This window comes from Spea bombifrons, chromosome 10 (genome assembly GCF_027358695.1).
Source record: "Spea bombifrons isolate aSpeBom1 chromosome 10, aSpeBom1.2.pri, whole genome shotgun sequence".
Classification (NCBI taxonomy): domain Eukaryota; kingdom Metazoa; phylum Chordata; class Amphibia; order Anura; family Pelobatidae; genus Spea; species Spea bombifrons.
The window spans coordinates 39,079,194-39,102,541 of NC_071096.1; the positions used below are offsets into that span (position 1 = coordinate 39,079,194).

General features: G+C 50.3%; 2 protein-coding genes and 1 long non-coding RNA gene across 3 annotated transcripts; all 3 read left to right on the forward strand.

Moving 5' to 3' along the window:
* Positions 1–1,012: 1,012 nt before the first annotated feature.
* Positions 1,013–14,976, forward strand: GLG1 (golgi glycoprotein 1). The gene is made up of 27 exons (XM_053449105.1): positions 1,013–1,372; positions 4,747–4,779; positions 4,887–4,973; positions 5,148–5,363; positions 5,632–5,835; positions 6,223–6,294; positions 6,522–6,705; positions 6,917–7,131; positions 7,323–7,444; positions 7,675–7,776; positions 7,902–8,055; positions 8,185–8,322; positions 8,534–8,620; positions 8,715–8,777; positions 8,980–9,093; positions 9,292–9,380; positions 9,507–9,624; positions 9,898–9,990; positions 10,224–10,361; positions 10,530–10,653; positions 10,737–10,879; positions 11,105–11,206; positions 11,284–11,391; positions 11,645–11,765; positions 11,907–12,013; positions 12,422–12,585; positions 14,454–14,976. The coding sequence occupies exons 1-27, from the start codon at positions 1,106–1,108 to the stop codon at positions 14,473–14,475; spliced, it is 3,387 nt and encodes a 1,128-aa protein (XP_053305080.1). The 5' UTR covers positions 1,013–1,105; the 3' UTR covers positions 14,476–14,976.
* On the forward strand, positions 13,632–14,053 carry LOC128467454 (uncharacterized). The gene is made up of 2 exons (XR_008345728.1): positions 13,632–13,765; positions 13,797–14,053. It is a non-coding gene; the product is annotated as an uncharacterized LOC128467454 (long non-coding RNA).
* A 944-nt stretch (positions 14,977–15,920) lies between the features above and the next one.
* Positions 15,921–22,768, forward strand: PDPR (pyruvate dehydrogenase phosphatase regulatory subunit). Its single transcript, XM_053448584.1, has 18 exons — positions 15,921–16,035; positions 17,026–17,260; positions 17,817–17,950; positions 18,200–18,281; positions 18,388–18,551; positions 18,659–18,780; positions 19,010–19,127; positions 19,228–19,377; positions 19,603–19,795; positions 19,989–20,113; positions 20,409–20,564; positions 20,685–20,818; positions 20,924–21,072; positions 21,162–21,274; positions 21,356–21,450; positions 21,596–21,685; positions 21,924–22,106; positions 22,256–22,768. The coding sequence occupies exons 2-18, from the start codon at positions 17,046–17,048 to the stop codon at positions 22,625–22,627; spliced, it is 2,595 nt and encodes an 864-aa protein (XP_053304559.1). The 5' UTR covers positions 15,921–16,035; positions 17,026–17,045; the 3' UTR covers positions 22,628–22,768.
* Positions 22,769–23,348: the final 580 nt, after the last annotated feature.

The following is a 23,348-nucleotide window of genomic DNA, read 5'->3' on the forward strand; positions in this document are numbered from 1 at the left end:
ATTACTTTTTTTTGTATATATATGTATATTGTATGTCTCTTGTATGTGTTATAATTGTCATTTTTTGTGATATTCTGCTCTGCTCCCAATAAAGAATTTAATTTTTTTTAATAGCGTTTTTTTTTCTTTGCATAGTAAAGATTTCGGGTTTTTTTGGCTGCCTTTAGTGAAACAATCTGCTCGTTAGGCGGCACTCATCTTCTTGGTGCCCGAGCCGGACTCCGCACGCAGTGATTTGACGCGTGTGTTCCACGGTGTGAAAGGGATCCTGTGGTTGGGTTGAAAAGTTGCCAGGTAGGGGAATAAACGCGCCAATTCCCTGAATTATATCGCTCTAGCTGGCTGCTGCTTGTGGATATTTCTATAGGTGATATGACCCCCCCCATGTGCGGTAAACATTATATAGATATTCCTATAGGTGATAAGAAACCCCCCATGTGGGGTACACATTCTATGGATATTACTATAGGTGATACGATCAGCCCCCCCCCCCCGGTGAGGTATACACTCTATGTATTTTCCTATAGGTGATACGATCAGCCCCCCCGGGTACACATTCTATGTATTTTCCTATAGGTGATACGATCAGCCCCCCCGGGTACACATTCTATGGATATTCCTATAGGTGATATAACCAGCCCCCCTGTGGGGTACACAGTCTATGAATATTTCTATAGGTGATATGACCAGCCCCCCTGTGGGGTACACAGTCTATGAATATCCCTATAGGTGATACATCCCCCCCATGTGGGCTACACACACTCTATGGATATTCCTATAGGCGATACTTTAACCTCACCCCCCTGTGTATACACGCAATAGAAACTTTATTGACAGTCGCGGGTGACATATACGGAGTGCAGTGAGTTTCCGGTTTGGAGATGACATTTTTTTAATGGGAGAGCGGCACTCACATGTCCTCTCTGGTCTGTCTGAAACTCGGTGGTTAAGCTGCCCTATTTAAGTGTTTGGGCGAGCGCCGCGCACTTCTTGTTTAGCGACGCGCCGTGCGTGATGACGCATCGCTGTGTCAGGTGTCGTGCGCGCTCTCGGTGCAGCCGGTTGCTGTAACGCGCCTGCAGCTCCGTGACTGGCTCTTCCCAAGATGGCGGCCTGCGGACGTGTCCGGCTCTGCTGGGTGCTGTATGTGAGCGCAGGGCTTGCTCTGCTCGGGCGCACGACTGCGGGTGACTTTCCTGCGGGGCAGGAGGTTGCGGTACAGCCCGGTGCAGCGGCCTCACAGCCTCGCAGGTTACCCGGCTGGAAGCTGGCCGAGGAGGAGGCCTGCAGGGAGGATGTGAGCCGCATCTGCCCCAAACACACCTGGGGTAACAACCTGGCCGTGCTGGAGTGCCTTCAGGAGATCAGGGAGGTGAGAAGAAACCGACCATATCGCCTATGAAGCTCCTTATAGAGCGTATATCGCCTATAGCCCTGCATGTACAATGCTTACATATAGAGGAGCGAAGTATATCGCATGTATCACTGCATGTACAATGTTTACATACAGGAGAACTAAGTATATCGCATGTAGCACAGCATGTACAATGTATGCATACAGGAGAACCAAGTATATCGCATGTAGCACAGCATGTACAATGTATACATACAGGGGAACTAAGTATATATTGCCTATAGCCATGCATGTACAATGTATACATACAGGGGGAACCAAGTCTATCACCTATAGCACAGCATGTACAATGTATACATACAGGGGGAACTGCGTATACAGTCTATAGTACTGCATATAGAATGCATACATACAGGGGGAACTTATACTGCCTATAGCACTGTATATAAAATGTATAGATGCAGGGAACCAAGTATATCACCTATAGCACGGTATATAAAGAAACTAGAGATAGTGTGCTGCCTATAGCACTACATATACAATATATATAAAGGGGAACAGTATATTTCTTATAGAAATGCATATAGAATGTATACATACAGGGGAACATAGTATATCGTCTATAGCACTGCAAATGCCATGTATACATACAAGGGAAGCCTACAGCACTGCCTATACCACCTACAGCACTGCCTATAGAGCTGCATATGCAGTGTATATGTACAGGGGAACCATGTGTATCACCTATAGAACTGCGTATACCTATAGGGGAAAAGAGTATTTTGACTACAGAACTGAATATACAGTTTATACCTACAGAGGAAGAGTATACAGCCTATAGCACCGCATATAGAATACATACATACAGGGGAACAGATTCTATCTCCTATAGTTACATATACATTGTGCACATACAGGGGAAGTGTATGCCTCTTATAGCACTGCATAAACAGTATATACATGTAGGGGAACAGAGCATACAGCCAATAGCACTGCATATAGAATGTATACAGCCTATAGCACTAAATATAGAATGTATGCACACAGGAATAGAGTAAACCTCCTATAGAGCTGCATATAGAATGTATACATACAGGGGAATAGAAAATGCTCCCTATAACACTGCATATAGATTGTGTACGTAGAGGGGAAGAGAGTGTCACCTATAGTGCTGCATAGAGGGCAACAGAGTATACCGCCTATAGCACTGCGTGTGCAATGTATACATACAGGGGGAATAAAGCATGCTGCCTATAGCGCTGCATATAGAATGTATACATACAGGGGAACAGAGTATGCTGCCAATAGCACTACATATAGTGTATACATACATGGAACCATGTATTCATATGGGGAGAGCTGAACCTCTTGTAGCTCCCAATATTCTTTATACACTCAGCGGAACTCTTCCTACAAAGTACTGCCTATAGAGTATAAATATAGGGGAACAGATCGTATTACATAAAGCACTGCATTTAGCACGTATACATAGTAGGGAGTTGAACTTTGTACTACCTACAGAGTGTTTACATGCATGAGAAACGTATACAACCTATACAGTGTGTACGCATGGGGCTGGTCGTATCACCTATGGCACCCAGTATATACACTGATCGTGTCCCTTATAGCCCTAGCTATAGCCTTTATGCTTACAAAGGGAAACTGAACATACTACGCTAAGGGGTACTGATGAGAGTGCATATACCAAGGCCGGTCGCACTCGCGTGGATATGGAATTGGGTAGCGAGACTGGGGGGAAAGCCTGTCTGTGTGGAGGGGACCACAGGTAGGGATAAATAAATCCTCTCCATACGGCCTACAGGCAGAATCACACGCCTGTGAGGGGCACAATTGCATACCTACCCATATGTTTTGTAGGGGGGGGGGTGATGTGCACATATAGCAGTCACGTTACCATCATAGGATTTGTTAAATTATTTAAAGGCCCATGCAGCAGGTTGCCGTCTTCTGCTCCTCTATTGACCGTGTAAGGTGTGCAGGCCTGTGACTGGAGGCTTTCTCCTTGCTGTGTGTGTTGGGAGTCTGTCTCGTTCTGGGAAACTTTTCTTGAGTGTCGTATTGAGCCATCTCTGGGGAACGTCGTTACTGCTTTGTGTGGTGAATCTGATCCGTTCTGCTGGACGGGATGCTGGTTGAATCTCAGCTGGGTCTTTGTTTAACCTCTTAATTGTGACGGGCTTGAAGGAGGTGTGAAGTGCTGATGTTTGGCTTTGGGTCCTTTCTAGCACTGAATGTTAGGTTGGCTCTTACGCGGCCCCTCCGGTGAAGCTGCATCCACAAAAGGTGCTGCAGCAGATCACATCGCGTTCACGGATGGCTTCCCTGATGAAAGGGCCGGCTATGGGCCTTGTGGGGCATAGGGGTGCCGTGCCTGCCCGCTGCTGCGCCTGCCCACTGCTGCCACACATTCTGGGCAGATGAATGTGAGATCCTTGGTGGATGTGTTGTATGTCTTATGTCGTATGTCGGTGTGTTAGTATTCTTGCATGCGTCTAGTCGTGTGCACGTTGTCTGCGTTGGGACTCTTGTTGATTTAGCTTTGGAAGCCGATAAGGTTGATGGGAAGAGGAAAGGGATCGCTGAACACGGAGAGCTGTATAAGTAAAGCATTGTTTGCCGAGCGCTACAACACAATGGCTGTCCGAGCATGAAAATAGGGCTTTTAACCCCTGCTTTCCCCCGCATGCAGATTTAAATGCCAGGCGTTTGTGAAGGCCACTGTGAACGTGTTCTAACATGCCCAGGAACTCGGCGTCCCGGCTACTAAATTCTTTCAAGCCGGGCAGATTATTAGCCACAGCTACTGGACAATAAGGGAAATGTTCCTGTAATCTGCACGCCCCTTTCCGCATTTATTAAAGGAACTCTGAACAGTGTCGCACCCGGGGCCGGTGCGGAGTACAGAAAGCAGTTACGCTGCAGTCATGTGATGCACGTTTCGGTCGGAGAGCCTTAGAAGCTGGCGATTGCCAGAAAGGCTGCCGTGATCTGAGCCCCCGGGCTGTCCGGCGCGTGGCCCGCAGATGCGGTGTAGCGCGGTGTACGTGGCCGCCCTGCCAGGCGGTTTCCTCGCGCGGTTGGCAGAGATATAATTAGTGCGTGGGCTCCAGCCTAGAAATAGCTTTACGCTCTGTCTGGGAAGCTGCGTTACTGGAATAGGTTTATATTCGCTTCATGGGTTGGGTTATCTCCTCTGTCCCTCGTAGTTTGGGGGTTATATTAGGTTTCGGGTCACCGTTTAATGGCTGAAGCCAGCTGATTTTTTTTTTCCTGATCTGAATAAGTGGTTCGGTGTTGAAGCCGAGCTTGGCTGGTAATTTACTAACATGAATGTGAGATGCCAGATTAACCATTATATCTCTTCCTTGCAGGCTGATAACGAAATATCATCCGACTGCAACCATGTGAGTATTTCCCCTCCGCTACCCCGTGCATAAAGCATTGTTGGGTCTAAATGACCCAGTTTACGTTGTGAAAGATTTGGTTTATTTAATTCAGTTTATTTTTTTAGCTGCTCTGGAATTACAAGCTGAATTTGACAAAGGACATAAAATTTGAGTCTGTGGCGAAGGAGATCTGCAAGTCCACGCTGTCTTCGGTAAGTGCCGTGTACGTGGAGACAGCTGGTGGGATAGCTGTACGAATAAACTGAATGCTCCCGTCTTAGTTGCGCATGTCCCGGCGCGTGTAGCTTCTTCCTGTTTGGCGTGTGAGTTTCCGCGGTTATTCTGTACGCTCCCGCCGTTCACGTATCCCGCTTGTGTTTCTGCAGATGAAGGAATGTGCTGATGAGACCCCTGGGAAGGGGTACGTGGTTTCCTGTTTGGTGGATCATCGCGGTAATATCACAGAGTACCAGTGCCAACAATACATCACCAAGATGACAGCCATTATTTACAGCGACTACCGGCTCATCTGCGGCTTTATGGAAGACTGCAATGCTGAAATCAACACTCTGAAATGTGGCAATATCCGGCCTGGGGAAAAGGTGCGGACATGTTTGAGGGGGCTCCGCAATGGTGGGCTTCACAGCATCAGCAGTATATGACCTGCTGCTTCCTAAGGGTCTTTGGGGCATTTGGCACGCCAGGTGCCTCCTGTATCTGTTCGTGACAATGATTGCGTCTTCCAGTTTAAGTGAGGCTTGGTTTAGATTTTTGTCTTTTATGGTTACATTTGTGCTGCGTGATGCTTGTGCGTGTATTTCATGCCCCGTTACATGCTGTCTCCTTTTTAACCCGTGTGTCTCTTTGCAGGACCCTCACTCCCAGGGCGAGGTAGTGTCCTGTTTGGAAAAGGCAATCATTAAAGAAGCGGAGGATGCAGACACCGTTGCGCGCATCTCGGATAGGTGCAAGCAGGCCATTTTGCGTGTGGCTGAGCTGTCCTCTGACGATTTCCATCTGGACCGCCATCTTTACTTTGCGTGCAGAGATGACAGGGAGCGTTTCTGTGAGACTGTAAGTCCTGGTGTATTTTCTATATCATCAGGGCCTCCTAGGCTACGAATGATACGCAACGTAGTAAGATTGTTGGGTTTAGGCAGGATTGTGACAAATGACTTTATTCTTGGGTGTTGCATTGAGGAGTAAAGTGGAATGCTGTATGTGAGCGCAGGGTTCGTTAGCCTGTGGTTTCTTTGTTCTAGAGAGGTGCTTTTTAGTATAGTTACTATGCGGCTTGTCTGCTGCAAGCCCACGAGCCTGCTGCTGAAGCACTTTGCTGTCTGATGTTGAGAAACTCTTTATTTAGAATTTGCTGAGTGCATGTGCGGACAATAAGACATGCTTCCCCAGCAGCAAGATCTGTCTTCTGCTCACCTCCTCTTTTCTTTTGGCATCCAACAGGTTCAAGCTGGAGAAGGCAGAGTCTACAAATGTCTGTTCAACCACAAGTTTGAAGAATCCATGAGCGAGAGGGTAAGGAAGAGATGGCAATGCCTCATGCGTCCTCTGTTCAGTAGAGTCCCTTTATAGCCATGCCCATGACGCCTCTGTGCCAAGACCCAGTGTCCTCTTAATACCAAAAGTTTAGAGGGCTCTTTATGTAGACGGCAATGTTTATCCTTAATATAAGAGAAGGCAGACTAGATGGGATCCCGGCTCTAATCTGCTGTCAGTTGAACATTCTTGCCTTTTCCCCCCAGTGCCGCGATGCCCTCACCACCAGACAGAAACTGATAGCGCAGGACTACAAGGTCAGTTATTCCCTGGCAAAGTCGTGCAAGGCTGACCTGAAGAAATACCGGTGTAACGTGGAGAATCACCCTCGCTCCAGAGAGGCTCGTCTGTCTTACCTGCTTCTGTGTCTCGAGTCTGTGGTGCACAGAGGTGGGTTACCTTTTTGACACGACTCATCTTACCGCATTTAGCTCTTAGTTTCTGTCCAGTTAAACTACTTTTTATTCGGGGTGTTTATTGCGGGAAACTCATTTTCATGTGTAGTTACACGATGTAACCATCTTCTGTGTTCTAAGTAATTATTTGTTGCTGTGTTCACGTTCCGTATAATGAGTTTTCTGGCTTTTATTCCATCCACCAGGCCGCACAGTAAGCAGCGAGTGTCAGGGGGAGATGCTGGATTACCGGCGCATGCTCATGGAAGATTTTTCTCTGAGCCCTGAGATCATCCTGAGCTGCAGAGGAGAGATTGAGCATCACTGCTCTGGGCTCCATCGGAAGGGCCGGACCTTGCACTGCCTCATGAAAGTGGTGCGCGGGGAGAAGGGCAACATAGCAGAGAAGTGTCAGCAATCGGTAAGCGTTAGAACAGGCGTAGCTCCCAAGTGTTTTGCTTTGTCAAGCCATGCCATCTGTTTTGAGGCAAGTGAGGAACTTTGCTCCTTCATTGTCCGTTGCCCTGAGATCTCCATGTCTCGCAAGCTGTTAAAATGCCAGTTATTGGCAAATACAACAGTCTAATTCTGACGTTTCATTTCCTTTGGCAGCTCCAAACCTTGGTGCAAGAGACAGACCCGGGTTCTGATTACCGAATAGACAGAGCTCTGAATGAGGCCTGTGAATCTGTGATCCAGACAGCTTGCAAGCACATTCGCTCTGGAGACCCAATGTGAGTATCAGGGCCTTATGGAGGAATAACTTTTAGATGCGTTTGTCAGTGTTCAAGTCCGGATAACTGACACTGTCTATCGGGCTACACCTGTTATAACTTGCATGCGAGCTGCTTTGGCGCGGCCTGTGTGGCTTTCCCTCCTGTGTCTATGGATGGCCCTTGCATTGTTGTGCTGCTGGGCTTGGTTTTGGCCGCTCTGCTGTGACACGTCGCCATGCTTTCTCCAGGATTTTGTCTTGTCTCATGGAGCACCTGTACACAGAGAAGATGGTAGAGGAATGTGAAGATCGCCTGCTGGAGCTGCAGTACTTCATCTCCCGAGACTGGAAGTGAGTTCACCTTCCTTCCAGTTAGATTACCGGGTTGCGGTTTTTGTTTTGGTCACTCTTAGTACGTGCGACGGTTTTAGCTCTTCCGCCGTTACGTTCTCCTCACTCCTTTCTTTGTTTTGTAGACTAGATCCCATCCTGTATCGGAAATGTCAGGGTGATGCTTCTCGCCTGTGCTTCGCTCATAGCTGGAATGATACCAGCGAGACCATGCCGGCCGGTGCGGTGTTCTCCTGTCTGTACAGACATGCCTATCGCACGGAAGAGCAGGGCAGGAGGGTGAGGACTTCAAAATCCTGTTCCAAAAAATAAAAGCTTCTTTAGTAAATGAAACGTTTCAGGCTCTTACACAACATGCGCAGATACGTGTCGTAAGTGGTCCATCATGTCCAGTTTGCCTTATTTCAGTTGTCTCGAGAGTGCCGTGCCGAGGTCCTGCGTATTTTGCATCAGCGAGCTCTGGATATGAAGCTGGATCCAGCCATGCAGGCCAAGTGCATGAGTGATCTGGGGAAGTGGTGCAATGAGAAGACGGAGGCCGGCCAGGTGAGTCTGTGGCCCATTCCCTGTAGAAGAGTATCATTTGGAAGCCTAAACACTACTTCAGCACATACATGCTTTAACATGCTGGTGACGTCGTATATTGAGCATCAGATTAGCAGATTTATTGTGTCCTGAGCTCTTGCGTGTCTGTCCCAAGCATCAAGTCCACATCCGTGTCCCATGCTGTACCTTGAATGATGTCTTCTGTCCGCAGGAGCTGGAGTGTCTGCAGGATCACTTGGAGGACCTTGATGTTGAGTGTCGAGATGTTGTGGGTAATCTGACAGAGCTAGAATCGGAGGTCAGTAATGAGGATTCACAGCCTGGGTTTGTGTGATCACTTCTATTTTGCGGTACCCTCTAAAGACTCTCGTTGCTTTTTCTTTTTATTCTAGGATATTCAGATTGAAGCCCTACTCATGAGAGCTTGTGAACCCATCATCCAGAACTTCTGCCACGTAAGTGTATTTCTACTGGACTTAAGAAGCCTGTAGCCCATCACACAGAATGAGCACTTATAAACCAAAGATGAGAGCTAGCGGCTCACTAAGTGCTGTGAATTCTCGCCTGCGTGCCATCTAATTACCTTAAAATGTGTTGCTCTGCATAGTGACCACTACTTGTGCATATTTAACCGGCAGTCTTCATGCCTTTCTTTAGGAGGTGGCTGATAATCAGATAGACTCTGGGGATCTGATGGAGTGCCTCGTACAGAACAAGCACCAGAAGGAGATGAATGAGAAGTGTGCTGTGGGTGTCACTCACTTCCAGCTGGTAAGACATGCGCGTCTATCTGTTCACCCGTCATTGCCCCTGTATCGCTTCCTGCATGCCCCTCTGTGTCGCCTGTCCTGCCGCGCAGGTGAAATGGCCGCTCTTTCGGAATACTCCTTGTCAGAGGCACACAGAGACCTGTTGGTGAGTCTTCAGTGTCTCGTGTGGCTTTTCGTTCAGTTGTGTTTTCGTTTTCAGGTCCAAATGAAAGATTTCCGATTTTCCTACAAGTTTAAGATGGCCTGTAAAGAGGATGTCCTGAAACTGTGTCCCAATATCAAAAAGAAGTGAGTCCTAAATACTTCCCTTGGTCTAAGTTCCATTGGGTGTAAAATGCATCAGATTCTCTCTGATCTGATGTTTCTCCTACGCCTTTTCCTTCCCACCGTTTAGCTGTTTTGTGTTTCTTGCAGGGTGGACGTTGTTATATGTCTCAGCACTACTGTCCGTAACGACACTCTGCAGGAGGTGAAGGAACATCGCGTTTCACTGAAGTGCCGCAAGCAGCTGAGGGTTGAGGAGCTGGAGATGGTGGGTGTTATGTGCAGGGGTCTCATCTTCATTATTCTCCCGTGGCGAATGGTCTGCCGTGGCAGTTTACATGCCAACGTAAGATGCGTCTCTGCTTTAAACATTTCCTTCCAAGGGCTTTCTAACATTAGGCGATTTGCATTATTATTGGGGTAATGGTGGAGGTGACTCAGAAATCCTCCCTGCTGGCAGTGGAGAAATGAAACGATGCGCTGGGTCAGCCCAGGTTACGGTTATCTTCTGGTGCATTAGATGTGATCTGGTTTATTACAGAGCGAAGACATTCGATTGGAGCCGGAGTTGTACGAAGCCTGCAAGAATGACATCAAAAGTGTCTGTCCCAGCATCCCATTTGGAAATGCCCAGGTAGGGTGAGGCTTCCTGATCCGTGGCTGGTACGACAGACTGGGTGATAACCTGTGGTGGTTTGGGTCCAGTGCTAGGGGGCGGCTTTTCAATTCACTCTCGGCCCTGATATCAGGAGTCCTGAATACCCAGTGATTTACTGTTTTGGGGAAAACCACTTTGGACTGAAATGAATGTCAAATATCAGCTTTCACGTGGTAGGGTGACCCTGTGTGCTGATGTCTCTGTTCTAGATCATTGAATGTCTGAAAGAGAGCAAGAAGCAGCTGTCGGCACGATGCCACCAAAAAGTCTTCAAGCTCCAAGAGACAGAAATGATGGATCCTGAGCTAGACTATACCCTCATGAGAGTCTGCAAGCAGATGATTAAGGTAGGCATGGCTTTTCGTGGCTTCCCACATGACCCCTCTAGTGTTTGGCTTCTAACTCTGTTCTTTGGCAGCATTAGTCCCATCAGCACATGTTAGTCTCCTTGCGTGACTCGGCCATGCGCAGTATCGGTGTCTGCATGTAAAGGGGTCCATATTTTCCCTTTGCAGAGGTTCTGCGGTGACACCGACCCTAAGGGCCTCCTGCAGTGTCTGAAACAGAACAAGAACTCTGAGACCATGGATCCCAAGTGCAAACAGATGATCACCAAGCGGCAGATAACACAGAATACAGGTCGGCATTCGCGGCTTGTCCTGCGTACTCGTGCTCCTTTTTCTCGTTTGCTGTAACCCCAATTGGCGCTTTCTGCCCTTTAGATTATCGCCTCAATCCTGTGCTGCGCAAGTCCTGCAAAGCAGACATCCCCAAATTCTGCCAATCCATTCTAAACAATGCCAAAGATGACACAGAACTGGAGGGCCAAGTTATTTCCTGCCTGAAAGTGAAGTATGCCGACCAGGTGAGGGCTCTGTGGGGGTCGGAGCAGTCGTAGGCTCGCTGTCGGATATGCATACGATGCTTTCCTGTTCTCTCCCCGCCAGTGCATAGACAGTTCCTCGCCTAGCCCCTCCATAGTTGGACTTGGGCTATATGGTGCCCTATGTAGGGTTCTCGGTATGGAGTCTTGCCGGGCAGTCTCTGTGTTCTTGCCGTCTCATTTGTTTGTCGTTTTTCACCACCCCAGCGCTTGTCTCCCAATTGCGAGGACCAGATCCGGGTAATTATTCAAGAGACGGCTCTGGATTACCGCCTCGATCCCCAGCTGCAGATACAATGCTCTGAAGAGGTAAGCTGCTGCCGCTCGGATCCGGATGGCGTTTGCACTTTGTTACCCTGACGCTTAAGTGACTGGCTTTCCTGCAGATCAATGAGCTATGTGGCGAGGAAGCGGCTGCGCAGGAGCCCACAGGCCAGGTGGAAGAGTGCTTGAAAATGAACCTACTGAAAATCAAATCCGGCGGCTGCAAAAAGGTAGGAAACCTGACTCTCGGGTTTTCCATGCAGTGCTTAAGAAACCTGAACAGGATTTCTGAAACAAGTGTAATTACCGTTTTGCGTAATTTAGTTCAGTGTTGATCCCAAATGTTGCCGCGTTCTGATGAGTCCTTACGTGTTATACTAATTACATGCACTATTTATACTACTCGGTATCTTAATACTGCACCAGCTCTTTTGTGCTTGTGCGTCGGGTTTCCGTTGCTCAGCCATTATTTTTCCCGTGCAGGAGGTGTTGAACATGCTGAAGGAAAGCAAAGCAGACATTTTTGTGGACCCCGTCCTGCACACAGCCTGCGCTCTGGATATAAAGCACCACTGCGCCGCCATTCCCCCTGGCAAAGGACGACGTGAGTAGAGACCTCCCTGACATCTTTCTGCCCCCCCCATGCTATCACTGCCGCCGTTATGTGATGTCGGCCGGCAGTTTAGTTTTTTGTTGGCCTCAGCAGGAGGCTGTGGTAAGTAACGATGGAATGTTTGTCCTGTAGAGATGTCCTGCTTGATTGAAGCATTACAAGATAAAGTGGTCCGTCTGCAGCCAGAGTGCAAGAAACGGTTACAGGATCGGCTTGATATGTGGAGTTACGCGGCCAAGGTAAGGAGTTCATACCGGCCAGGCGTTGCCCGGTAACGTGGCCGGTAATTCCTGGAACATGCGAGTTTGACCTGGGTATAAACACTTGTTACAAGGAGACACCATATAGTTATAACGGTTAATAAATGTCCCGCCCGCAGTGCTGCAGCCATCCTCCGGTAATGGAGCCGATGTGTGCTCCTGTTTTGGAGCCGTTAAATCTCCTAGAAATTCTCTGTATTGAAGACAGCTGGCATGCGTTGCTTGGTCCAACGTGTGATTGGTGACTTCTACTTGGCAGGCGTGACATTGACTTTTCCGTAACGGCTGCGTTTGGGGTTTATAGGTGTTATTGATCCGGTAGTCTGCATTTCTGTGTGTTGGATGGTTCTGCTGGTTGTCTGAACACGTTGGTCTGTTCTTTTGCAGGTGGCACCAGCAGAAGGCTTCTCGGACCTGGCCATGCAAGTGATTAGCTCTCCGTCCAAAAACTACATCCTGTCCATCCTTTTGGTCGGGGTTTGCGTGCTGTTCTTTGGGGGCCTTTTCTGTGGGCGCATCACCAAGAGAGTGGCACGTGAGATAAAGGACAGGTAGAGCCCAGAGACCCTCCTTCACCCCTGATCAAGAGCTTTGAGAAGCGGGGGCACTGGGGGAGGGAGGGCAGGCCTGTCACCATGTGTACAGCTCTCCCATGTATTCCAGTCCCACCTTCCTCCTCCCCACTCCTCCCACCAGAGTGGCATTTGGAGGGAGCAATGGAGGATTTTGGGTTCTCTCCCCCCCACACCCTCTTCCCCAATCCACCTGTTCCATGTCTGCTGCATCCACCAGTCATTCAGCCTTTCTCCCCCGTCCATTCCTCTAGAACGTGGTCTCGCTGGCTAACCCTGCCGCATCTAGTGGCTGACCCCCCTACTCCATACCATGTTGCTCTTTTTCTTTTAGGTTTTATTTTGGGAGGGTAAACATGGTGAATTTGCTTAAGCATTTTAACTTCATGCCACCCTGAGCTGGAATCCGTGCCTCGGCGACGGCCGCTCTGCCTAATCTCCGAGGGGTATGTGCGGATTTAGGAATCGTGCACTGTCTGACCCTGTCTGAGCCGGGATGTCTGCGCAGAGGGATCGGCTGGCTCCCTGCCGGCCAAAACTCTGCAAACTCCATGGACTGTGTGCTCCGTCTCCCGCAGCAGCAGCGTGCTTCACACATAAGATGTACTCGGACACCACGTAAGACGTCTGAAACGAGTCCTTAGTTGTATGCGGGGATTTTTTTAACGGTGCAACCTGCCCTTTAGTTTTGTGACGCTATGTAAGCTATAAAAGCATTAAACATGTCCCATCGCTCTGGTAGGAGAGAGAGCATCCATTCCATTGCTTGTCTTCCATGTTTAAATATTATCTTCGGGTTGCACCCTTAAAGCTCGGTCTCTTGGTGTGTCCTGTTCTGCCTCTTCACGACTACGTTAAGAAACACATCTGGTATTTATCTTGCTGCCGGGATGGATGACGCTGCCCTTCGGACATGTGCTTTAAAGAGACTGCCTTATTTAATGACAGGAGCCCCGCACACTTCTTCCCGCAGCCACCTCTTTCCCCTGCTCCGCTCTGTCGACTGCCGAGAGGATGTTCTCCGAACCCTGCCGATCTCTTGCTTTTCCCTGGGTGGGGGTCCTCTTGAATGTGAATGTTTTTTGGACTCTCGGGCGATGAGTAGCGAGTTTATTCTCCAGCAGACCCCCTGACCGGTTACGATGTCGTTATACAGAATGTTTCGTTACGAGGCTGTAGTAGTTCTGTAGCGATGTGCAGCCATATACTTCCTTTTAATCGGCGTTATTGAACCGTAACGCGCCCCCCGGGCAGATCCCTTACAGACTGGCCAGTTGGTACTAACTTATTCCCATGCACTGCTGTATTTCCAGTCCACTTAATGGTCCTGGTGGCCAGAAGGCGCGTGGAATTGCCCCGAGCCGTGTGGAATTAACCTGTGCTGTTTAGGCGACCGGTAAAAAATGTTTTTCAACGTACTCCTAACACAATAAATCTCTAGAAACGGCTTAGTATTTTTTTTATATATTCAGATTGCGTTAGTCCCAGGGGCTTTCTGGTCCTGTGCAAGGTGTGGGCCACTAACTGGAGACGGGGGGCCACTGACCTGATAGGTAGTGGAGGGGGACACCCCCAGCCGGTCTCTGCGGACACGGTACTTGCTTGGCGCTTTCACTTATTTATTGCGTTATTTTGCCGTTGGTGCCCCCGCTGCGGGTTAAAGCCCGTGAGAGCCGCTTTTGGTGTGGAATGCGTCGTCTCGTGTATGGCTCTTTAGTGTAATCGTAACTACGACAGGTTTAATCCGACGGTTGCTTTGCTTCCGAGGATCAAACACAGCCACGTTTGCCTTTGTTCTAGAGCCGTAGATACTTGCTTCACAAAATGTTTTTCTTCTTCCTTGTCAGCTACGGGAGACTGTACCTATAAGGACCCTATAGGTACCTATAAGGACAGCACTTCACTCAAGCCAACAAAGTTTAGACTGACACCATTCCCTTCTGACCTCGATCTGAACGCCCCCCCCCCGTCTAACCTCTCCCGCTACCCCCCTTCCAATCTAACCAAACAGCCAGGACTGCAAAATAAAGCAACGCGTTGGGTGAAACTGCAAGCTACCTGCCCCATTAACCCTTTCCTGCTGTGAGCTGTTTAACCCCTTCAGTGTGAGGTGTACTTCGTTGTCGGCCGTGTCCTGCGATACACTGGAGTGTAGGCCTACCCCGGGCAGGGAAAATGGCTTTGTTTCCATTCTTTCCCCCGTTCCAACATACTTTTTTTTGTAAATGGTTTGGTTTCACCTCTGTGTATAGAATTGAACGCTCTCTCCTGTCCATGCCGTGTCATAAGAAATGTTACCCCTGTAATAAACATATTGTGCTTTTTTTCTGTACAGATAAAACGGGAAGGTTTAATAAAAAAACAAAACTATTGCTCTTGTGCTTTTGCTTGTTTACGTGGAATTCTGCCACTGGCACTGGGTAGGTGCCAGATTCAGGGCTTCTGGAAGAAGAGCCGGAGTAGGCTGCCTGCTGAAAGCCTCTGGACCTGGTAAACTGGGCTTCTGCCTGTGATAAGTAAGGTTTGTACGAAGCCCTGCGTGCAAATGCTCGTTGGTTTGTATAGGGCTATCATATTACGCAGCACTGTACATGTGCCCTGTTTCACATGCCCATATTTCATTATGGCAAGCCATTTTTTTTAGATGTTCTATTGGGCTCCTGATAGTGACGTGGGCTGCTACCCCCTGTGCTGGGCATTATCATTATGGGCCACGTCCTGATGCCCCTTATCCAGAATTCCATGGTGGAGGGGGAGGTTGGCGTGTGTAGATGTCCGTGTACCACATACCGTGGCCATTCTGCACTGTGTTTCTGGATACCGTATGGCATGTTGTGTACTGGTGCTGATTGCCTCTGTGCCGTGGCATCATCTGGCTCTGGATTTTATATGCTGAGGCATGGGTTCTAAGGAGGTGGTTGTGGGGTGATAAGATATACCCTGCGTCTCCTTATCCCCATATATTTCTTTTTACCCTACGATATCACAGAAAAGCAAGACACGTGTGAGCCTGGAGACTGGAACTATAAGCTCACTACTGCCCTAAGGGCTGGGCCACTGCAGCCGGTCTCAGAGCCACCAAAACGCGCTCTTCCGGCACGACGCCACCGATAACTGGTATCATATGCCTCCTCCAACATGGCGTCTGCCTCCTTTTATCTTCCGATTGGTTACTGTTAACCAAGCCCTCCCCTCGTCGCAAACGCGATTGGCTTGATGATGACCATGTGCGCAACCCAAACACAGGCAAGGGCGGGGCGCCAACGCACCGTCTGATTGGCTGAGTTAGTAGGCTGCGCGCTGACGTAACGGGTCCGGCGCGCCCTGCACAGGTCACGGCGACAAGTGAGAGAAGCAGAAGGGACCGGAAGCCGAGAGGTCAGAGGTCACCTATCGGGGGGCACCACCTCCGGGATCGGCTATAATAGGGTCAGTCACCCGCAGGACTTTTCATAATGGAGTCAGACAGCTCTAGGGCGCGTTATAACGGGGCCGGGCACCCCCAGGACTCATATACTGTGTGTAATAATATTATGTCACCTCTGCGACAATGTCTAATGACAGCCTGACACTTCTAGCATTGTCTGGCACCTCTAGGGCTGTCTGGGTGATAGGGGTCTGGCACCTCTAGGGCTGTCTGGGTGATAGGGGTCTGGCACCTCTAGGGCTGTCTGGGTGATAGGGGTCTGGCACCTCTAGGGCTGTCTGGGTGATAGGGGTCTGGCACCTCTAGGGCTGTCTGGGTGATAGGGGTCTGGCACCTCTAGGACTGTCTGGGTGATAGGGGTCTGGCACCTCTAGGGCTGTCTGGGTGATAGGGGTCTGGCACCTCTAGGGCTGTCTGGGTGATAGGGGTCTGACACCTCTAGGACTGTCTGGGTGATAGGGGTCTGACACCTCTAGGACTGTTGGGTAATAATTTAAAAGAGTAGAAGTAAGCAAAGTGTCAGGATGCTCGGGATCTGTATAGAGTGTGGAGGGTAATAAACGTAGCACTGGGCTCTACTCTCTCCGTCACTATGTATGTTATGATACATCATATACGTTATATATACGATAAACGTCACGTGCGCGCTCATCGGGCTCTGCTGTCATTATACTCTATAAAGTCTTATCGCTGTAGCAAGTTACAGAACTTTCCCGTCAGCAGGAACCTTCGGTTGCTACGGTTATAGGACCACCTTTATGTCTCTGTGTCCGTTGGCTGGTAGTGACGTCGCTCTCACCTTCCCAGCACTTTACCTTGGAGGGTCTCGCAGATTAATCGGCTGCATGAGGCGGAGGTGGCTCGTGTTATGTGGCCCCCGGACCCCGTCTGTCCTCGGGGGCGGCCGTTGTTGAAGGGGGCTTGGCTCGGTTTGGGGCCATCAGCAAGGACCTTGCGGAAGATTCTAAGCCCTGCGTCTTTCTCACTTTCAGCACTTCTGGCCCTTCGCACAATGCACGCCCGTTTGCTGTCGGACCTCTGCGGCCCTCTGCGGAGACATGGTTGGCGCTGCGTTTGCCCCCCTCAACGTGCATCATCCACAGAGGTGCAGCCGCTGCCGCCTCGCGCCCAGGTGGTCATCTGCGGAGGAGGGATAATGGGTGCGTCCGTGGCTTATCATTTGGCCAAGATGGGCTGGCAAGACGTCCTGTTACTGGAGCAAGGAAGGTGAGCCTAATATTGCTTCGATCCGAGATGGGTGAGCCTAGCACGAGTCAGTAGTGGGTGAAAAACGGGCCGAGTACTCTTATCCTACTGCTATGTAATGATCAGAATGGGGCTACGCTCCACGATGGCCCGGTGTGACCCAATGGATTTGCCGCATGCCATTGGAAGGTGAGGATCTGATGTCGTTGTGATGGTGTTTTATGACCCTGTGATGCGATGAGGGAGCAGCAGCCTGTCCGTTTCTGGGGGCTGCTGTCCAGGATCACTGGAAATGTACTGTTCCCGATACCACCATACATTATGAACGGCAGATCCCTGTGAGTTAGCCCTGCATAATGTATAGGTAACGAGGAGCACTTTGTAAACCCTGCCCGGTGATTGAGCTATGCATTGGGAAGGGCTGGTGCGGCTCTTCCTGCAGGTGAAGCTCTGTGGGGTTTGCCCTTGATAATGCATGGTGATATCAGGGACTTTAGCCCGTACGCACGTGTTGGTGCCGTTAGGCACTCTGGGGACCTTGTCGGATTGCTTGCCATTGGGTTTCTTTTGCTTGCAGGTTGGGTGCCGGCTCCACGCGGTTTTGTGCCGGCATGGTGAGCACCGTAAAGCACATATCTATTGAGACGGAGATGGCCGACTATTCCAATAAACTTTATCAACAGTTAGAACAAGAGACGGGGGTCCCAACAGGTGAGTCGATGACCCCCCCCCCCCTTAGTAATACAGAGAGCAGGTTACTGGCACTGCCTCCGGGTGTCAAATGAACACGTGTGAGGGAATCGTGCGAGGGTGAAGCTTCGCTTTCATGGAACGGTTCCCGTGACCCGCTTCCTAACAGATTCAGTCCCGGCTTTCTGTTAACCCCTTGAGCGCCAGAGAAACACAAAAGCCTTGGGTCATGCGGCAGGCAATGAAAATGTTTCCCTATCTCTCCCACAGGCTACACGAGGAGTGGGTCCATCTCACTGGCCCAGACGCAGGACCGACTCATATCGCTGAAGCGCATGGTGTCCAGGTTGAGGTGAGGGGGGCTTTGGTGGGCTCTGTGTCGTTGGGGTATTGGGGCATTTAGATGCCATAAACGAGCACTGCGTGATGGCTTTACCCCCCCAAAATCTGTCCAATAGGATGAAGGGGATTCCCTGTGAGATCATTACGCCGAAGCAGGTGGGTGAGCTTCACCCCCTGATAAACATACATGACCTGGTCGGGGCCATGTATGTTCCCGAAGATGCTGTGGTGTCCACAGCCGACGTGACCCTCGCGCTCGTAGCCTCCGCACGGAGTAAAGGTGAGCGAATTTGTCAGTTGGCCCAAAAAAATGCCAAATTTTATTTCTTTTTTAGAAGTAGTTTTTATTGGAGATTTTTTTCATAAATGTGACATTCTTCCTATCAGGGGTTCAGGTGCATGAACATACCAGCGTCAACCATGTGCTGGTGGAGAAGGGGCATGTGTTTGGCGTGGACACGGATCGGGGGCAGGTGGACTGCGAGTATTTTGTGAACTGCGCCGGGCAGGTGAGAGGGGGCCGGGTGCCCAGTAACCGAATGCTAATTTCTTAATTATGATTTTTTTCACCCATTTTTGTTTTAACTAATTATAAGCCTCTTAATGACGCAGGATTTGGGGCTTTGGTCCCTTGTGACGTGTGTGAGTTACTTGTCTGGCTGCATGTACACCATTAATGTATGTTCTGGATCCCGTGAGATGTCCCGCCAGTCACTAGTGTTCTTGGTTTCTTTGCAGTGGGCTTATGAGCTGGGTCAGTCCAACGAGGAGCCGGTCAGCATTCCTCTGCATGCCTGCGAACACTTCTACCTCCAGACCCGTCCGCTGCGGCCCCTGCTACAGGACAGCACACCCAGTAGGTGCCCCGAGTACCCCGTTCTCCAGCAGTGACTGAGCGTTTTCTCTTCGTTGACATGTTATTATATGTTCTATACGTCATGTCGTACTTTTCACAGCTGTGGTGGATCCTGATGGCAGAATTTATATCCGGAGCTGGCAAGGAGGGATCCTATCTGGTGGCTTTGAGAAGAATCCCAAACCCATCTTCACTGAAGGCCGCAATCAGCTAGAGATTCAGAACTTGCAAGAGGACTGGGACCACTTTGGTATTGAATTCTAATGTGCAGAATATGATTGGGATGCTCAGGGCCGGAGTAAATGGCCGTATAAAAATATGTCATGGGTGCCGGGAAGTGAAGCCGCAGTCCTGGTCGGAAGTGCTGGAGCGTCGGGGAGGGGGCCGATCGCTGAGATATTGAATGTGACCTACGCGTGGCAGAACATGGGGTCGTGCCTTCTGTTGTCAGAGCTGATCTTGGGTTCCTCTCTAGAGCCTCTGCTGACTGCGTTGTTGCGCCGGATGCCGTCTCTGGAAGCCCTGGAGATCCTGCGTCTGGTGAACTGCCCGGAATCTTTTACCCCAGACATGCGCTGCGTGATGGGGGAGAGTCCCAACCTGCTGCGGTACTTCACCCTCGCGGGCATGAATTCCCAGGGCTGCTCTCTGGGAGGGGGAGCTGGCAAGTGAGTACCCGTTACCCGCCGTACCAACTGCACGCCTTCCAGACTGACCTCTTCTCTGTATCTGCGGCGTATAGGAGGAGCCCCAAATACTGACACGCGTTTCTAGTGATATCTGTGCATTTCCAGTAACGGGAGTTAAAGGGTAAGAAAGCGTAAGTGGCCGTTAAACGCTCCCTCTGCTCTTCCTATCCAGGTTCCTTGCGGAGTGGATGGTGTACGGCTACCCTCAAGACAACGTGTGGCCCTTGGACATAAAGCGCTTTGGAGCCCTACAGAGCAGCCGGACGTTCCTGAGACACCGAGTCATGGAGGTTATGCGTAAGCGAGACTGTTGGTGATGAGCCAGGGCATAGAAAGGATCCAGACGTGGCTGAAATAGCAAGCTAATACACACATCACATGATTTTATATGTCAATAAGCTGCTTTGTGGGGGTCTTTGGGTATCATGATAAGCCCATGAAGTCTTCTTTCTCGTAGTCTGCATGCAGTTATGTGCATTTCTCACGGCCCGTGTGTTTGTGCTCCTCGTACCTTTTGATGTTTGTAGTTGTCTGAATGTTGCACGATATTTTGCCATAAAGGTCCCTCTCCATTACCTTTTAACCCTTGCAGCCCTGATCTACGACCTGAAGGTACCACGCTGGGACTTCCAGACGGGTCGGCAGCTGCGCACCTCGCCCCTTTATGACCGCCTCGATACACAAGGCGCCCGGTGGATGGAGAAACACGGCTTCGAGAGGGCAAAGTACTTCGTGCCCCCTGGTAAAGGTTAGTTACAATCTATGAGGGTTTACATGGGAACGTGAACAAGCACAAAGTGTACGGTTTGCTCCGTGCATCCGTAGGTGGTGCCAACGCGCCATACTTACTGGATCCTCTCACCCTTAGACCTTCTGGCGCTTGATCAGAGCAAGACGTTCTACAAGCCCGACTGGTTTGACATTGTGGGGTCGGAGGTGAAGTGCTGTAAGGAGGCTGTCTGCGTTATCGACATGTCATCCTTCACAAAGTTTGAGATCAGCGTGAGTCCGGATCTCCCCTTTCATCCCTCCGTGTTTGCACCCCTGGCTCCCTCCGGCCGGTCCCTTGCCTGCCCCCGTTCTCAGGGTATGTTCTGTCTCTCGCAGTCTCCTGGAGACCAGGCTCTAGACACCCTGCAGTACCTTTTCTCCAATGACCTGGATGTGCCGGTGGGACACATCGTTCACACGGGAATGCTGAACGATAGGGGAGGCTATGAGAACGACTGCAGCATCGTTCGGCTCAACAAACGCTGGTACGCTCGCCCACTCGCTTTCTGCGTCATTAGACGTGTCGAGCCCACTCAGCCCCTGTCCTGCGGGTGACCTCTACTTCTTCTTGCAGCTTCTTCATGATCTCCCCCACAGATCAACAGGTCCACTGCTGGTCCTGGCTGCGGCAGAACATGCCCGGTGACAGCGATCTGGTATTGGAGGACGTCACCTGGAAGTATACGGGTATGTATGGGGGAGAGAGAGGTCTGTAGCGAGGTGGGAGTTAGTGCCGGGGTGCATCGCGTGCTGTTTCTTTCCCTGCAGCTCTAAACCTGATCGGGCCGCGGGCCGTGGATGTGCTGTCTGAGTTATCGTACGCCCCCATGACGCCAGAACACTTCCCATCTTTATTCTGCAAGGTGAGTCATTCTAATTGGAGCGGTGCTTATTCCTCCTCATTCCCCTGCAGTCTGGTGTGTGAGTATATGTGTATATAGCTATATATACATATATATACACACATACATTTCCCCTTGATTTAGCCCTTAACCCCTTCTATTGCAGGAGATGAGTGTGGGCTACGCCAATGGGATCCGAGTGATGAGTATGACCCACACAGGAGAGCCGGGCTTCACCTTGTACATTCCCATTGAGGTGAGTCAAGCTGCTGCCCCTGCGCTGCATTAATAATAATCTTACAGCTCGGCGCAGAGTCTCTGGGTGACGGCTGACTCTATAGATGGTTTGGTATAGCGTAACTTGCGTGTCTTTTATTGGAATGGTTTGGCCCTTTGGTTGTGTGTTTAGCTGCCGGGAGCGTATCGGTACATGCGCAATGTCATCGGCCAACCTGGGTGCTTCCCGACACTTTCTTGTACTTCTTCACCTTTAGTACGCGCTGCACGTCTACAATGAGCTGATGAATGTGGGGCAGAAGTACGGCATCCGCAACGCAGGCTACTACGCGCTGAGGAGTCTGCGCATCGAGAAGTTCTTTGCCTTCTGGGGTCAGGACCTCGATGCCTTCACCACCCCTCTGGAGTGCGGGAGGGAATTTCGGGTGAAACTAGACAAGGTACAATGGACTCCTTGGCCTGTCCAAGATGAGTGGTGCATGTTCACGGTCATGGGAAGCACGGCTAGAAGCCATACATGTATGCATATACATATATCAGAGCCACATGTATGGAATAGCCTGTATAACTGCCCCCTCTTTACTGCCAGGGCTACGACTTCATAGGCCGGGAAGCCTTGCTGCGGCAGCGTGAGGACGGAGTGCTCAAGCGGTTCACCATGTTCATACTAGAGGACCATGACACGGACCTGGACCTCTGGCCCTGGTGGGGAGAGCCAATTTACCGCAACGGGGAGCATGTGGGCAAGACCACCAGCAGCGCCTACAGCTACACCCTGGGCAGACACGTGTGCCTGGGCTTTGTCCACAGCCAGCAGCCGGTCACCCCGGACTTCATCAACCGAGGGGATTACGAGATAGAGATCGCCGGCCAGCGGTTCCAGGCCAAAGCCAAGCTGTACCCCTTCAGCTCCCTGTTTACCCAGCGCCGCCGGAAGGAGGATCTGGAGTTGGGGTATTAAGGAGTTGGAGGAGGAAATGGGCAGAACTCTGGCACTTACGGGACATCAGGAGGGGATGTGCTGTCGGAGGGGGCATTGGGGGCTCCCGGTCAGCACGGGATCGTGCCCATTGGATGCATGGATTAAAAAACCCCAAAATCAGATGGGAAAGTGCAATGAATGTAAGAAGGGCTATGTTTACTAAGAGCCTCAAACTCTAATAACTCTTATAGTCCGCTTTTCATGGTTTAGTAGACACAGACCTGATGTTTGCCCGGAACAGTAAAGCGTTTATGCATTTTATACTCGGGGAGCAAGTCCTTTGTGGCAGAGCGAAGCTGCGCGGGGGGCACAGACACACGGGGCTTCTAACCCCTCATAGAACATAAGATTTGCCAAACCCCGTTACCCGAGACCCCCTCGGACCCTCTTCTCTCTGCTGCTTAGGAATGGGTTTTCGTGTCTCTGTAGGTAGGGACCCCGGGGGCGACGGAGGGTTCTGGCCCCCAAAGCAGGGGCTGGTTTAGAGGAGACGGGGAGTCCAGCATACAGTGCAGTATTACAGCATTTAGGGCACGAGGTCCCCGAGTTACCCCACGTGGGGGGTGTCCCTGCTGCCAACTACATAGCGCAGGAGTGTTTTATACAATCCTTTTTATTGTTACTGTATATAAATAACAATAAAATAAGTCCAAAGGCTTTTTGTCTTGTAACGCGGCGCAGCCCAAATGGTTGTGGATCT